At 43.7% G+C, this 14,175-nt stretch overlaps 1 protein-coding gene across 1 annotated transcript; it reads left to right on the top strand.

The window, feature by feature from the left end:
* The first annotated feature begins 436 nt into the window (after nucleotides 1-436).
* LOC120041025 (tripartite motif-containing protein 16-like) lies at nucleotides 437-12,899 on the top strand. Its single transcript, XM_038985994.1, has 7 exons — nucleotides 437-459; nucleotides 3,131-3,719; nucleotides 4,143-4,238; nucleotides 11,410-11,643; nucleotides 11,795-11,954; nucleotides 12,080-12,139; nucleotides 12,376-12,899. The coding sequence occupies exons 1-7, from the start codon at nucleotides 437-439 to the stop codon at nucleotides 12,882-12,884; spliced, it is 1,671 nt and encodes a 556-aa protein (XP_038841922.1). The 3' UTR covers nucleotides 12,885-12,899.
* The last annotated feature ends 1,276 nt before the right edge of the window (nucleotides 12,900-14,175 follow it).

Raw genomic sequence — 14,175 nt, 5'->3', positions numbered from 1 at the left:
CAACAGAGCTCTTATATAGACACTCTTTTACATGAGATTCAAGTGTCACCATTTTACACAAGCAGTTTGTAAAAGGCACATATCAGGGTTTAATCTAATCATGCTGCTCAGTTGTCAGGTGAAACTCGCGGTGTGGTCAGGGTGTGGTTTCAGTTCTAGGAACATGTTTCTGAGAACTGACACATCTCAGTTGTCAGGTGAAACTCGCGGTGTGGTCAGGTTGTGGTTTCAGTTCTAGGAACATGTTTCTGAGAACTGACACATCTCAGTTGTCGACCCTAATGCTGAGCTGTTGTCGTGACTTCTCTCTCAACAACAGGATGCTGCCCCTACCCAGAAGCTCTATTGGCACTCTGCCTACAACATTTGGTTTCGACAGAGGACCAGAAAGAGGAACTTGTGTGACACACTGTTCTAATTCAGTTTTAGTGGCACAATGTTTTCTTCATTGTATCTTCTGTATCTTCTTCACACAATAACTCAGTTTAGTACCTTTAAGACTAACTGTATGTCATCTTACTTAATTACCTCGTACCTCAGTCAATTTCTGTCACCACAAATGTTATCCACAAGTTCATCTGACTCTGGGGAAGTAAATAAAGGGCTTCATTGCCAAAATCCTGAAGTATCCCTTTAAGTCAAAACTCTAACTGAAATGACTTTGGCCACCATACCAATCAAAACGACATCAGAAGAGTTCCTCAAGAGGTCCATAGTCTTTGAGATAGTGGCTGGGTTGGAGACCCACCAGCCGCATGGTGCCTCACCAAACGGGCATAGAGAGCTGACTGCAGCAAGGTGTACTGCTTAACTAGGATGTGGCCCTAATTGGAGAGTGGCTCACCAAACGGGCATAGAGAGCTGACTGCAGCAAGGTGTACTGCTTAACTAGGATGTGGCCCTAATTGGAGAGTGGCTCACCAAACGGGCATAGAGAGCTGAATGCAGCAAGGTGTACTGCTTAACTAGGATGTGGCCCTAATTGGAGAGTGGCTCACCAAACGGGCATAGAGAGCTGACTGCAGCAAGGTGTACTGCTTAACTAGGATGTGGCCCTAATTGGAGAGTGGCTCACCAAACGGGCATAGAGAGCTGACTGCAGCAAGGTGTACTGCTTAACTAGGATGTGGCCCTAATTGGAGAGTGGCTCACCAAACGGGCATAGAGAGCTGAATGCAGCAAGGTGTACTGCTTAACTAGGATGTGGCCCTAATTGGAGAGTGGCTTTAGGGTGGAGTACACTTCCAACAGCAGGACTTCCCTTCAACATGTTACAGAAGATAATGTGGAGACAGAGATGGGGAGTATTTATGTTATATGTATTTGAAATACATATTTAACCCTCCTGCTGTGTTCTGGTTGACTTGGACCGATTTGCAAGTTTTCTCTCTGAAAAATGTAGTTAATTTAATCTGATTGTCATAAGGTTCCATGATTTTGTCCACACAGGGCTTCTGAACACACAAAATACATTTTGATGATTTTCATGAAATATTGGATGTTTAATTTAACTTTTGTACACCTGTGGTGTTCCCGCTCAAAAATGTCAGGTCATTACAAATGAATGGGTGAGACTACAATTAGTGTATAACATTTTGTTCAGGCACATGCATCAGATGGACACACTTCCTCTCCCAGACCCCCACATGCATGTGTGTTTGAGCACACACCCTATTCAATGTCAACCCCCACAGAAACCTTTCCCCAATAGAATCTCTCCCTCAAGGGAACCTGTTGGCATTCTCACAAACAAACACGTCAAATAACAGAAATACTCATCATAAACTTTGATGAAAGATACATATTTTACATATAATTAAAGATACACTGGTTCTTAATGCAACCGCTGTGTCAGATTTTTTTTTAACTTTAGGAAAAAGCACACCATGCAATAATCTGAAACGGCGCTCAGATAGTAACAACATTTCTCCGCCATGTTGGAGTCAACAGAAATACGAAATTACATCATAAATATTCCCTTACCTTTGATTATCTTCATCAGAATGCAGTGCCAGGAATCCTAGTTCCACAATAAATCGTTGTTTTGTTCGATAATGTCCATTACTTATGTCCAATTAGCTAATTATGCTAGCATGTGTAGTACACGTGTCCAAACGCTCGCGCAGATGCAGGCAAACGTTGGACGAAAACTTCAAAAAGTTATATTCCAGGACGAATAAACTGGTCAAATTTAGTAGAGAATCAATCTTCAGGATGTTGTTATCATTTATATCCAATAAGGTTCCAACCGGAGAATTCTTTTCAGTCTCTATAAGTAATGGAACGCAAGACGATATCATGAGGAAAGCGCATGACCAGGAACTGGCACTCTGCCAGACCACTGACTCATTTACCTCCCATCCGGTCCCACAACACAGCATAAGATTCATTCCACGTTCTACTGACTGTTGACATCTAGTGGAAGGCGTAGGAAGTGCAAACAGATCCATATCATACAGGGGATTGAATAGGCGATGACTTTAACAACAACCACTCTCAGATTTTTCACTTCCTGTTTGGATTTTTTCTCAGGTTTTTGCCTGTCATATGAGTTCTGTTATACTCACAGACATCATTCAAACAGTTTTAGAAAACTTCAGAGTGTTTTATATCCAATAGTAATAATAATATGCATATATTAGCATGTGGGACAGAGTAGGAGGCAGTTCACTATGGGCACGAAATTCACCCAAAAGTGAAAATGCTGACCCTTATACCAAAGAAGTTAATTTAGCAGACACTCTTATCATGCCAGACTTCTGATACCAGTAAAGGGTTAAAGAGGGGCTACAAGACGTGAAGTGCTACAAAAAATGGTAAGGAAAAATATGATGTATTTTGAAAATAAAAAATACTAACTAAATTGGAGTATAGTTCAGCCCAGTGTAATTCAAAATGTCAAAATACTCAGAAGTAATTAAAACATGTGTTTCAAATACATGTAACAGAAATAATAACCATCTCTGCCTACTACCCAACACTCTGTCATACTTCCTTATCAAAGAAACCACACCCCTCTACATACAGAGAACCCAGTCCAGTAGGAAGCCACTCCCTGTCCTCTGGTGTAGAGTTCAATGAAACAGAAAGTCATCTTTCACACTGCCATTGCTTAACCAACAGGAGAGAGCACCAAAATGGCAAAGAATCAGGAATTGTTCTGTTGCTCAATCTGTCTGGATCTACTGAAGGATCCGGTGACTACTGCCTGTGGACACAGTTACTGTATGGGCTGTATTAAAGAAAGCTGGGATCAGGATCGCCTGAAAGGTGTCTACAGCTGTCCACAGTGCCGACAGACCTTTATCCCAAGGCCTGTTCTGAAGAGAAACATTGTGCTGGCTGAAGTGGTAGAGAAATTGAAGAAGACAGGACTCCAGGCTGCTCCCCCTCCTGCTCTGTGCTATGCTGGACCTGGAGATGTGGCGTGTGATGTCTGCACTGGGACCAGAAAGCAGAAAGCCCTCATGTCCTGTCTGGCGTGTCTGGCCTCTTACTGTGAGACTCACCTCCAACCTCACTATGAATCTCCTGCTTTGAAGAAGCACAAGCTGGTCAAAGCCACCGCACAACTACAGGAGAAGATCTGCTCTCATCATGACAAACTGCTGGAGGTTTACTGTCGTACCGATCAGCAGTGTATCTGTCTGATGTGTACAATGGATGAACATAAAGGCCATGATACAGTGTCAGCTGCAGCAGAGAGGACTGAGAAACAGGTAAGACCAGAACAACTAGTTGGTGAGTGTCTGATAAACAAAGAATTAAAGATACAGTAGAAACTAAATCTGTTTGAACATGAGAGAATTCAAATTAAATGGATCCACAAATATGAACACAAACCTTGAGTATATAGATATGTTAACCCAGATTCTCCAAATGTATCACCATTTTCTAAAGTCAAACACTATTATCATTCTGAATGGCCTTTTATGAGTCCAAAGTTCAGTCTCAACTACTTGATACATGTAGGCCTACCATAAAAACTATAATCATTCACATAGCAACATAATATCATATTGTAAAGGGACTTCCTCAGGATTGTAGACCTTCCTCTCTATGGGTCCTATGTCACATTACTATACTATTGATCTACTGGACTAATAAAGCTTGATAGCTCATTGAAGAGTGATTCTCCACAGAGGCAGCTGGGGATGAGTCAGCAGAAGGTCCAGCAGAGATTCCAGGAGAGAGAGAAGGAGCTGAAGGAGCTCCAACAGGCTGTGGAGTCTTTCAAGGTGAGTATTGTTGACCAGAGGAGACACACCATTTCACTTCTCTCATCCAGTCAGAGAGAGGGAGAGGAGGCCTTATCCAATACCACTGACCCCACAATGTCTGGACCCCTTTCAGAGAATAGACTGTTTAATGTAACTGACGGGATATGAACCCAGGTCTACCGCGGGAGAAACCAACATCTTGACCGTTACACCAAGAGGACATTCCCTATTGGACCGACACTGATTTAGAAGTAGCAGGCGGGGCTACCTCATCACATAACCATGAGTAACCATGACTGACTCATGTCCCCTATACATTAACATGGAGCTCTCTCTCTCTCTCTCTCTCTCTCTCTCTCTCTCAATTAAATGCAATTCAAAAGTCTTTATTGGCATGGGAAACATATCTTTACATTGCCAAAGGAAGTGAAATAGATAATAAACAAAAGTGAAATAAACAATCAGAAATTAACTGTAAACATTACATTCACAAAGTTAAGTCAGGTAGAAGGTGTGTTGAAGAGCTCAGTACCAGAGCCTGGCATCAATGGACCTGATAAAGAAGAATCTGGTGCAGTAGGAGTTACATTGTTGGAGAAAGTGGATCCATACCTTTTGGCAGATCCATTAGTGGTTTCAGGGTGGGTGGGAAAGGAGTTGGGTCCAGTAGGAGTTACATTGTTGGAGAAAGTGGATCCATACCTTTTGGCAGATCCATTAGTGGTTTCAGGGTGGGTGGGAAAGGAGTTGGGTCCAGTAGGAGTTACATTGTTGGAGAAAGTGGATCCATACCTTTTGGCAGATCCATTAGTGGTTTCAGGGTGGGTGGGAAAGGAGTTGGGTGCAGTTGAATCAGTGAAGGTAACCTAGGTAACCTGTAGTGGACTTGTGATATTTGTTTGTGTTTCTTCTGACCAGAGGGAGTGGTCGCTCCGTGTCATGCAACTTGGGTCAAGATCTGTTTCTTGCTTTGCTCTTAGGAACAGGGCACCATTGAAATGTGTGATTTCTGGGGTAGTGTTATTAAGTGTGGAGGTGGAGCAATTGAAGTTGAAGACTCCTGGTGTTTGTGATGCCCGCCGTTTGGTGTGACGCAGACCCGGTGGTGAGCGTGGTGAAACAGAGGAGTCACTGTCAGTCCTTTTGAGTTTTGAGTCTTTACCCGACAAAGTCATGTTAGGATGTATCAGTTATCCTGTTAGAGTCTTTGTGTTGAATCCACTGAACTGTTTCAGGTGTCTAACGGCAGCCTTCCCCAGACAATCGTTGATGGATATTTATAGAGCTCTTGTAACGTAAAGTTTGTGATTCATGAGAAGAGAGGGTGGAACAGGGATCGGACCAACACGCAGCATAGCCAGTGCTCAACATATTTAATATAACGAACTGTGAACACTTACAACACTACAAAACAACAAAATGTGGCAAACCGAAACAGCCCTATCTGGTGCAGACAAAACACAGAGACAGGAAACAATCACCCACAAAATCCCAACACAAAACAAGCCACCTATATATGATTCTCAATCAGGGACAACGATTGACAGCTGCCTCTGATTGAGAACCATATTAGGCTGGACACAGAAACAGACAAACTAGACACACTGTAACGGTCTTTACCGTTATAACACGGTGTCTGACCAGTCCGACGCCCTCTCCACGGTGAGCACGGGGAGTTGGCTCAGGTCTCCTACCCGGCTTTGCCACACTCCGCGTGTGCCCCCCCCCCCAAGAAATTTTTGGGTCTGACTCTCGGGCTCCCAACCGCGTCGCCGCGCTGCCTCCTCATACCAGCGCCTCTCTGCCTTCGCTGCCTCCAACTCCGCCTTGGGACGGCGATATTCCCCTGGCTGAGCCCAGGGTCCTTTGCCATCCAGAATCTCCTCCCAAGTCCAGGAGTCCTGGGTTTTTGGCCGCTGCTGTTGCCGCCCTTCTCCACTCCGCTTGGTCCTTTGGTGGTGGGTGTTTCTGTAACGGTAGTCGTCATATTCCTCCTCCTCGGACGAGGAGAGGCGAGAAGGATCGGACCAAGACGCGGAGTGGTTAGTGCTCATAATGATTTAATCAAAACGAAACTGAACACTTACAAAATACAAAAAAAACAGCAAACGTGACAAAACCGAAAAACAGTCCCGTGTGGCACAAACACTGACACGAGATACCCACAAAACACACGTGAAACCCAGGCTGCCTAAGTATGATTCTCAATCAGGGACAACGATTGACAGCTGACTCTGATTGAGAATCATACCCGGCCGAACACAAACATCCCAACATAAAAATCACACATAGACAATCCCACCCAACTCACGCCCTGACCAACTAAATAAATACAAGACAAAGGAAAACAGGTCAGGAACGTGACACACACAACATAGAATTCCCACCCAGCTCACGTCCTGACCAACACTAAACAAGCAAAACACATAAGAACTATGGTCAGGACGTGACAAGGTGCAACGTTTATGGTCGTGTTGCAGCAGTTTGTAGGAGGGAGACTCCAAGATGTGGGAAGTGTGCAGGAGGTCATGGGATAGAGGATTGTGTAGTTTCAGTGGATAAAGTTGTGTGTGTCGACTGTAGGGGCGTCCATGTTGCTGGGGATCAGAAGTGTCTGGTGAAAGAGAGGCAGGTTGAGGTGGCTAGAGTCAGAGTAGTGCAGAAGGTGTCGTATGCTGAGGCAGTGAAGAAAGTAGAGGAGGATGGGTCAAGGGTGAGGGATCCTGAGAGGATCCCTGTGAGTAGTAGATCTGTGCAGCACAGAGGGAAAGGCCAACGAGTGATATATGCTTCAGTACGGTTGGCTTCTTAACGTTCATAGCAATGGTTATCAACTGTACCGCAGAAATGGAACGGAAATCACAGACAATAGATGTTGTGGTGGCAGCTGCAGAGAAGTATTTGGTCATACGAGATTTGACTTCAGAAGAGTTCCAGGGTGTGTTGAGTGGTGGTGTCCCGTCCTCCCAGGTCGTTGGCATGGTGCAGGAGCAGATAGGGTCAAAGTAGTGGAATGGGGTAGTGGGTTTTTAACGAGTGTAGGGTTAGTTGGCATGGTGCAGGAACAGATAGGGTCAAAGTAGTGGAATGGTGTAGTGAGTTTTTAATGAGTGTAGGGTTAGTTGGCATGGTGCAGGAGCAGATAGGGTCAAAGTACTGGAATGGGGTAGTGGGTTTTAAATGAGTGTAGGGTTAGTTGGAAGGGTGTTTTTAAAAATATTTTTTAAATTAAATGTTCTTTTCCCTTTTTCTATCACAAAGTAAAATAGATTCATATTATAGTCCAGTTGGGGGCGGTAATGCAACATATTGGATGCCAACCACCGTTAAACTCCAAAGAAGAAGAAACGTTATATTATGTCTATGTACAGTGTTGTAACGATGTCTCTCTCTCTCTCATTCCATCACTTTCGTGGTAGTTGGTTGTGTGGGTCTCTGGTTATGAATGGGGTGCTGACAGACAATCGTTGATGGATATTTATAGAGCTCTGATCAGGACAACAATTGATTACGGGTGTATAGTTTATAGTTTATGGAACAGCATCAAAGACTTGTTTTCAGAAGCTGGACCGAATCCAGTATATAGCTTTAAGGATATGTATTGGTGCATTTAAATCAACATCTGTATGTGTCTTACTAGTGGAGGCAGGTGAGATGCCTTTGGGTATACGGCGTAATAAATTGTCATTAGCTTATTGGGTTGAAAGGCTGTGAGGTTGAGCATCCCACTGCTACTGTTCTAGATGACTGTTGGGAATATACTAGTAGACAAGGCAGTGGTTTGGGTTGGACAGTTGTAAGTATCAATGTTATTATGGAGAATTGAGAGAATGGGTGTAGCAGTGAGATTCTGCTGGGTCCAGCACATTCAGGTGTGGAAGGAAATTAAATTGTAGACCAGTTATCTAAAAGAGCTTTGAAACAAGATATAATTGATATTAATGTTCCACTGGGTAGAGGTGAGGCCAAATGTAAGATCAGAGACATTTTGATAGATGTGTGGCAGAAGAGATGGGACTCTGAGCACAAGGGACATTCATATGTCCTCTAAAGGTCGGTGGACCAAGGATCAAAGGTCAGATTAGGAAGGAAGAGGTGGTGTTTACTCGATTGTGTTTAGGACATTGTACATTGAACTGGTCCTTACATCTGGTTGGCAGCATGTGAATGGTTTGTGTCTGGAGGGTATGGTCAATGAAATGGTGGAGCATGTGTTGTTATATTGTTGTAAGGATGTTGAAGAGAGGGAAAGTTTGAAGTGTAGGGTCATTGAGGTTGGACGGGGTTGGGGGGGTTTGGAAGGGATTTGGGGGATGGGGGAGGTCTATTAGAAGTTACTAGGGCTCTTTTTTATTTTCTCAGAAGTTCTGAGTTAGAAAGGAGGATTTAGAAATGTTGTAAACCGTGATTGAACACGCTCCAGCACAGTAGGTGGCGCCATGCACCTTTAACGTTGGTTTGTGGACCGCCATTATATCATAGAAGAAGAAGTTGGTCTGTGAGGGTTTTGTGGTTCCTGAGGAGGGCTACTATTCTTTTTTCTTTTAGTTTTCAAGTTTTTTCATAATTTATTAAAGCCAAAGCTAAAGCTACCCTAAACAATTCAATATATCAGTCAATATATTTTCTCTGTGATTTGTTGTTTTCCCGTCAACCGTTCCATCGCATCTTAACCGTGTTACCGGGCGGGCACTAGGACCCGGGGGAGGCTGCTGCTGCAGAGGCTGCTGCACCGCTAGTGACGTCAGTCCTACTTGTAGCTCATTGTGGTCAACGTCAGCTGTGGCTCGAGACTGCTAGCTAACGGTTAACGGAGAGGAAAAGACAGGACACATTCATGTAGATAGGCTATGATGGCAATTTGTGGTAAGTTACAATAGAGAGAGAGACTTTTCACTACTATAGACTTTGGTCATAATCAAAGCTTTGTTAACCAATACGTTTTTATGTGAGGCTGCCGGTAAGTTACAGTGTAACAGACGTTGTGAGCTAGCTAACGGTAACGTTAACGGTGTCTTTTAAATTCCACATAAGTTATGTGGCGATGAAATCTAGATAACGTTGTATATAATGTAGTTTTACTATCTGTGCCAGGCTATAAATGAGACAGATGATATCTAGTTAACGTTGTATTTAATGTAGTTTTACTATCTGTGCCAGGCTATAAATGACACAGATGATATCTAGTTAACGTTGTATTTAATGTAGTTTTACTATCTGTGCCAGGCTATAAATGACACAAATTATATCTAGTTAACGTTGTATTTAATGTAGTTTTACTATCTGTGCCAGGCTATAAATGACACAAATTATATCTAGTTAACGTTGTATTTAATGTAGTTTTACTATCTGTACCAGGCTATAAATGAGACAGATGACGTAACATCAGACACATATCTTTTCATACTCAGTTGTTTTCATTCAGTAGCCTTTGTAAAACAGTTATCAGTAGGTCATGTGTAGAAAAGGTGACAGTGTTGATCACAGCTTTCTGCTTTCCATGTAGAGGTTTTGGCAAAAAACATTACATTTGATTATTTTGTCAGTAATGGATGCAAAAATTTGAAAAAATCTTTGTTTATCTTTGTCAAACATGAGATGAACACAAACACACAGAGAGACAGTGTTGTGGCATGGCAAAGCTACCAGGCAACTATCAATCATGGGAACATTGGTCAGATTTTAACATCTGCCCATGCTAGTGATATTGCAGAGAGAAGGGAGTATCTGAGGAGAATTGTTGTGGTCACATCAATGTTAGGAAGACAGGGACTCTGTTTCCGTGACAATGATGAATCTAGTGGAAGCACAAATAGAGGGAACTTTCTAGAATGTATGGAGCTTTTGAAGGAGTTTGACCCTTTCTGGCAAAGGTACAATACTCCATCAAATGCGACGTATCTCCAGAATTTAGTAGCAAATAGGAGGTTCACTTTAATGCGTCCACCACAAAATAAGCATCAAAAGAGAGAAGCAGTTCTGTAATATAGGATGTAATATTTGTTTGGGATCTTACTTTTTTTAATCAGATTTTATTCCTAATTAATGTTCAGTTTTTGAAGATGTAATTTAGCTCATTAGTTGTGTTTTAGTTTTGCCCCATTGTGGATGATACTGTTTAAGATGGTCCATGTGTCTGAAAAGGTTGGGCTGCGTCCTCTGATGTCATCGATCGTAGACCAGAAATAGTCAGAAGTTGCCTGTTATTTCCTACTTCCTGGTAATGCAGACATAAACACACTTGGCACCATCGAGGATGTTTACTTTCTACACCAGTTGTTATTTTCCAGTTCCGTCCTAAGAACAGGTTTTAGTGGTCAAATAAAAAGGGAGACATTTTTTGGTGCCATTTAGGGGAAATGGAATTCTAAGGATCATTCCAGTCAGAAGAGGCTCTGTGAAGGTTTGTTTCAATTCATTTGCTATGGCCTCGCTAGTGTTCCAGCTCAGACAACGTTCTTTGGCCGTTTGGACTCGTTCTATTGTCCAGCCTACTAGGACTCAGGGGGCAGAGTCTGGGTCTAGCTCTGCTACGGGGCAGGCTACTGGAGGGGGTACCAGGAGGGAGGAGAGTAGAGCAGGACCAAGAGGTGTTCTGTACCTGTCTGTCCAGGAGGGAGGAGAGTAGAGCAGGACCAAGAGGTGTTCTGTACCTGTCTGTCCAGGAGGGAGGAGAGTAGAGCAGGACCAAGAGGTGTTCTGTACCTGTCTGTCCAGGAGGGAGGAGAGTAGAGCAGGACCAAGAGGTGTTCTGTACCTGCCTGTCCAGGAGGGGTAGAGTAGAGCAGGGCCAAGAGGTGTTCTGTACCTGCCTGTCCAGGAGGGAAGAGAGTAGAGCAGGACCAAGAGGTGTTCTGTACCTGCCTGTCCAGGAGGGGGGACAAGGCCTGGTGGACCTGGAGATCAGGTTGGCAGCGTTCTGACTCAATGAGGTGCAGAGGCTACTGTACCTACTCTCTCTCTCTCTCTCTCTCTCTCTCTCTCTCTCTCTCTCTCTCTCTCTCTCTCTCTCTCTCTCTCTCTCTCTCTCTCTCTCTCTCTCTCTCTCTCTCTCTCTCTCTCTCTCTCTCTCTCTCTCTCTCTCTCTCTCTCTCTCTCTCTCTCTCTCTCTCTCTCTCTCTCTCTCTCTCTCTCTCTCTCTCTCTCTCTCTCTCTCTCTCTCTCTCTCTCTCTCTCTCTCTCTTAACAGCGCTCTGCACAGTCAGCAGTGGAGGACAGTGATCAGATCTTTACTGAGCTGATCCGCTCCATTGAGAGAAGGAGCTCTGAGGTGAAGGAGCTGATCAGAGCCCAAGAGAAGGCTCAAGTGAGTCAAGCTGAAGGACTCCTGGAGCAACTGAAGCAGGAGATAGCTGAGCTGAGGAAGAGAAGCACTGAGCTGGAGCAGCTCTCACACACAGAGGATCACATCCATTTCCTCCTGGTAACTAAACTGTCTTGTTACAAGTGGTATTAACTTAATGAGAAACTTTTCATCTCAATCATTATGTTGTCGTGTCTGTTTCTCTGTCCCTGTCTCTCTTACTCTCTCTCTCTCCCTGTCTCTCTCTCTCCCCCTCTCTCTCTCTCTCCAGAGTTATCAGTCTCTCTCCAGTATCAGTGTATCTTCAGACTTACCCAGCATCGTTGTCCGTCCTCTTCAGTACTTTGGAGATGTGAGTAAGACTGTGTCTGAACTGAGAGAGAAACTAGAAGACTTCCTTAAAGGAGAATGGACCAAGATCTCCACTACAGGTGTGTTGAAAACAATAAGAACATCAACTTTAGACCATTGAAAGTTCCCTACTAGTCATATACATGTGGAATATGGTCTGATGATAACATTCCCTCTCTCTGTCAATGTGTTTGTGTGTCTGTAGTGAATATAGTGGATGTTGTACTGCCTCCAGAGCCCAAGACCAGAGAACAGTTGTTACAATGTGAGTCTCTTTATTGTGAAGTAACTAACAGTCTCTTTTTACTGACACTCCTAACAACCCCTCTAGAAATATATAGCAATAGTAGATCTAATCAAAGACTGGGTATCTATCTGACTGCTCATATTTCTCTGATTTGATCTCTGCTGTGCTCTAATCAAAGACAGGGTAGATACAGTATCTGACTTAACTTATTGTTCTGACTCCCCTCATTGGTCTCTGCTCTGCTCTTCTCCCAGATTCCTGTCAGCTCACACTGGACCCAAACACAGCACACACACGCCTCTCTCTGTCTAAAGGGAACAGAAAGGTGACCTTTACACGCCAAGTCCAACCATATCCTGACCATCCAGACAGATTCACCACCTACTGTCAGGTTCTGTGTAGAGAGGGTCTGTCTGGACGCTGTTACTGGGAGGTGGAGTGGACTGGTAATGTTTTTATAGCAGTCTCATATAAAGATATCAGCAGAACAGAGATAGATGGTGGATTTGGACTCAATAACAAGTCCTGGAGTTTACTGTCCTATAGTGGTGGTTATTGTTTCAGTCACAATAATGTTGAGACTAAAGTATCAGGCCCTCAGTCCTCCAGAGTAGGAGTGTACCTGGATCACAAGGCAGGTACTCTGTCCTTCTACAGTGTCTCTGACACAATGACCCTCCTCCACAGAGTCCAGACCACATTCACTCAGCCCCTCTATCCTGGGTTTAATCTCCATGGTACTGTTGAGCTGGTTAAACTGTAGTAGGGTCCACATAGATACTAGTCATGCTGGTGTAGTCTATAGCTGAGCTGGTTAAACTGTAGTAGGGTCCACATAGATACTAGTCATGCTGGTGTAGTCTATAGCTGAGCTGGTTAAACTGTAGTAGGGTCCACATTGATACTAGTCATGCTGGTGTAGTCTATAGCTGAGCTGGTTAAACTGTAGTAGGGTCCACATAGATACTAGTCATGCTGGTGTAGTCTATAGCTGAGCTGGTTAAACTGTAGTAGGGTTCACATAGATACTAGTCATGCTGGTGTAGTCTATAGCTGAGCTGGTTAAACTGTAGTAGGGTCCACATATAGATACTAGTCATGCTGGTGTAGTCTATAGCTGAGCTGGTTAAACTGTAGTAGGGGCCACATAGATACTAGTCATGCTGGTGTAGTCTATAGCTGAGCTGGTTAAACTGTAGTAGGGTTCACATAGATACTAGTCATGCTGGTGTAGTCTATAGCTGAGCTGGTTAAACTGTAGTAGGGTCCACATAGATACTAGTCATGCTGGTGTAGTCTATAGCTGAGCTGGTTAAACTGTAGTAGGGTCCACATAGATACTAGTCAAGCTGGTGTAGTCTATAGCTGAGCTGGTTAAACTGTAGTAGGGTCCACATAGATACTAGTCATGCTGGTGTAGTCTATAGCTGAGCTGGTTAAACTGTAGTAGAGTCCACATAGATACTAGTCATGCTGGTGTAGTCTATAGCTGAGCTGGTTAAACTGTAGTAGGGTCCACATAGATACTAGTCATGCTGGTGTAGTCTATAGCTGAGCTGGTTAAACTGTAGTAGGGTCCACATAGATACTAGTCATTCTGGTGTAGTCTATAGCTGAGCTGGTTAAACTGTAGTAGGGTCCACATAGATACTAGTCATGCTGGTGTAGTCTATAGCTGAGCTGGTTAAACTCTAGTAGGGTCCACATAGATACTAGTCATGCTGGTGTAGTCTATAGCTCAGCTGGTTAAACTGTAGTAGGGTCCACATAGATACTAGTCATGCTGGTGTACTCTATAGCTGAGCTGGTTAAACTGTAGTAGGGTCCACATAGATACTAGTCATGCTGGTGTAGTCTATAGCTGAGCTGGTTAAACTGTAGTAGGGTCCATATAGATACTAGTCATGCTGGTGTAGTCTATAGCTGAGCTGGTTAAACTGTAGTAGGGGCCACATAGATACTAGTCATGCTGGTGTAGTCTATAGCTGAGCTGGTTAAACTGTAGTAGGGTTCACATAGATACTAGTCATGCTGGTGTAGTCTATAGCTGAGCT

This window comes from Salvelinus namaycush, unplaced genomic scaffold (assembly GCF_016432855.1).
Source record: "Salvelinus namaycush isolate Seneca unplaced genomic scaffold, SaNama_1.0 Scaffold4, whole genome shotgun sequence".
Taxonomy (NCBI): domain Eukaryota; kingdom Metazoa; phylum Chordata; class Actinopteri; order Salmoniformes; family Salmonidae; genus Salvelinus; species Salvelinus namaycush.
Note: the sequence above shows the minus strand (reverse complement) of the source record. Positions and strands in the feature narration are given on the sequence as shown.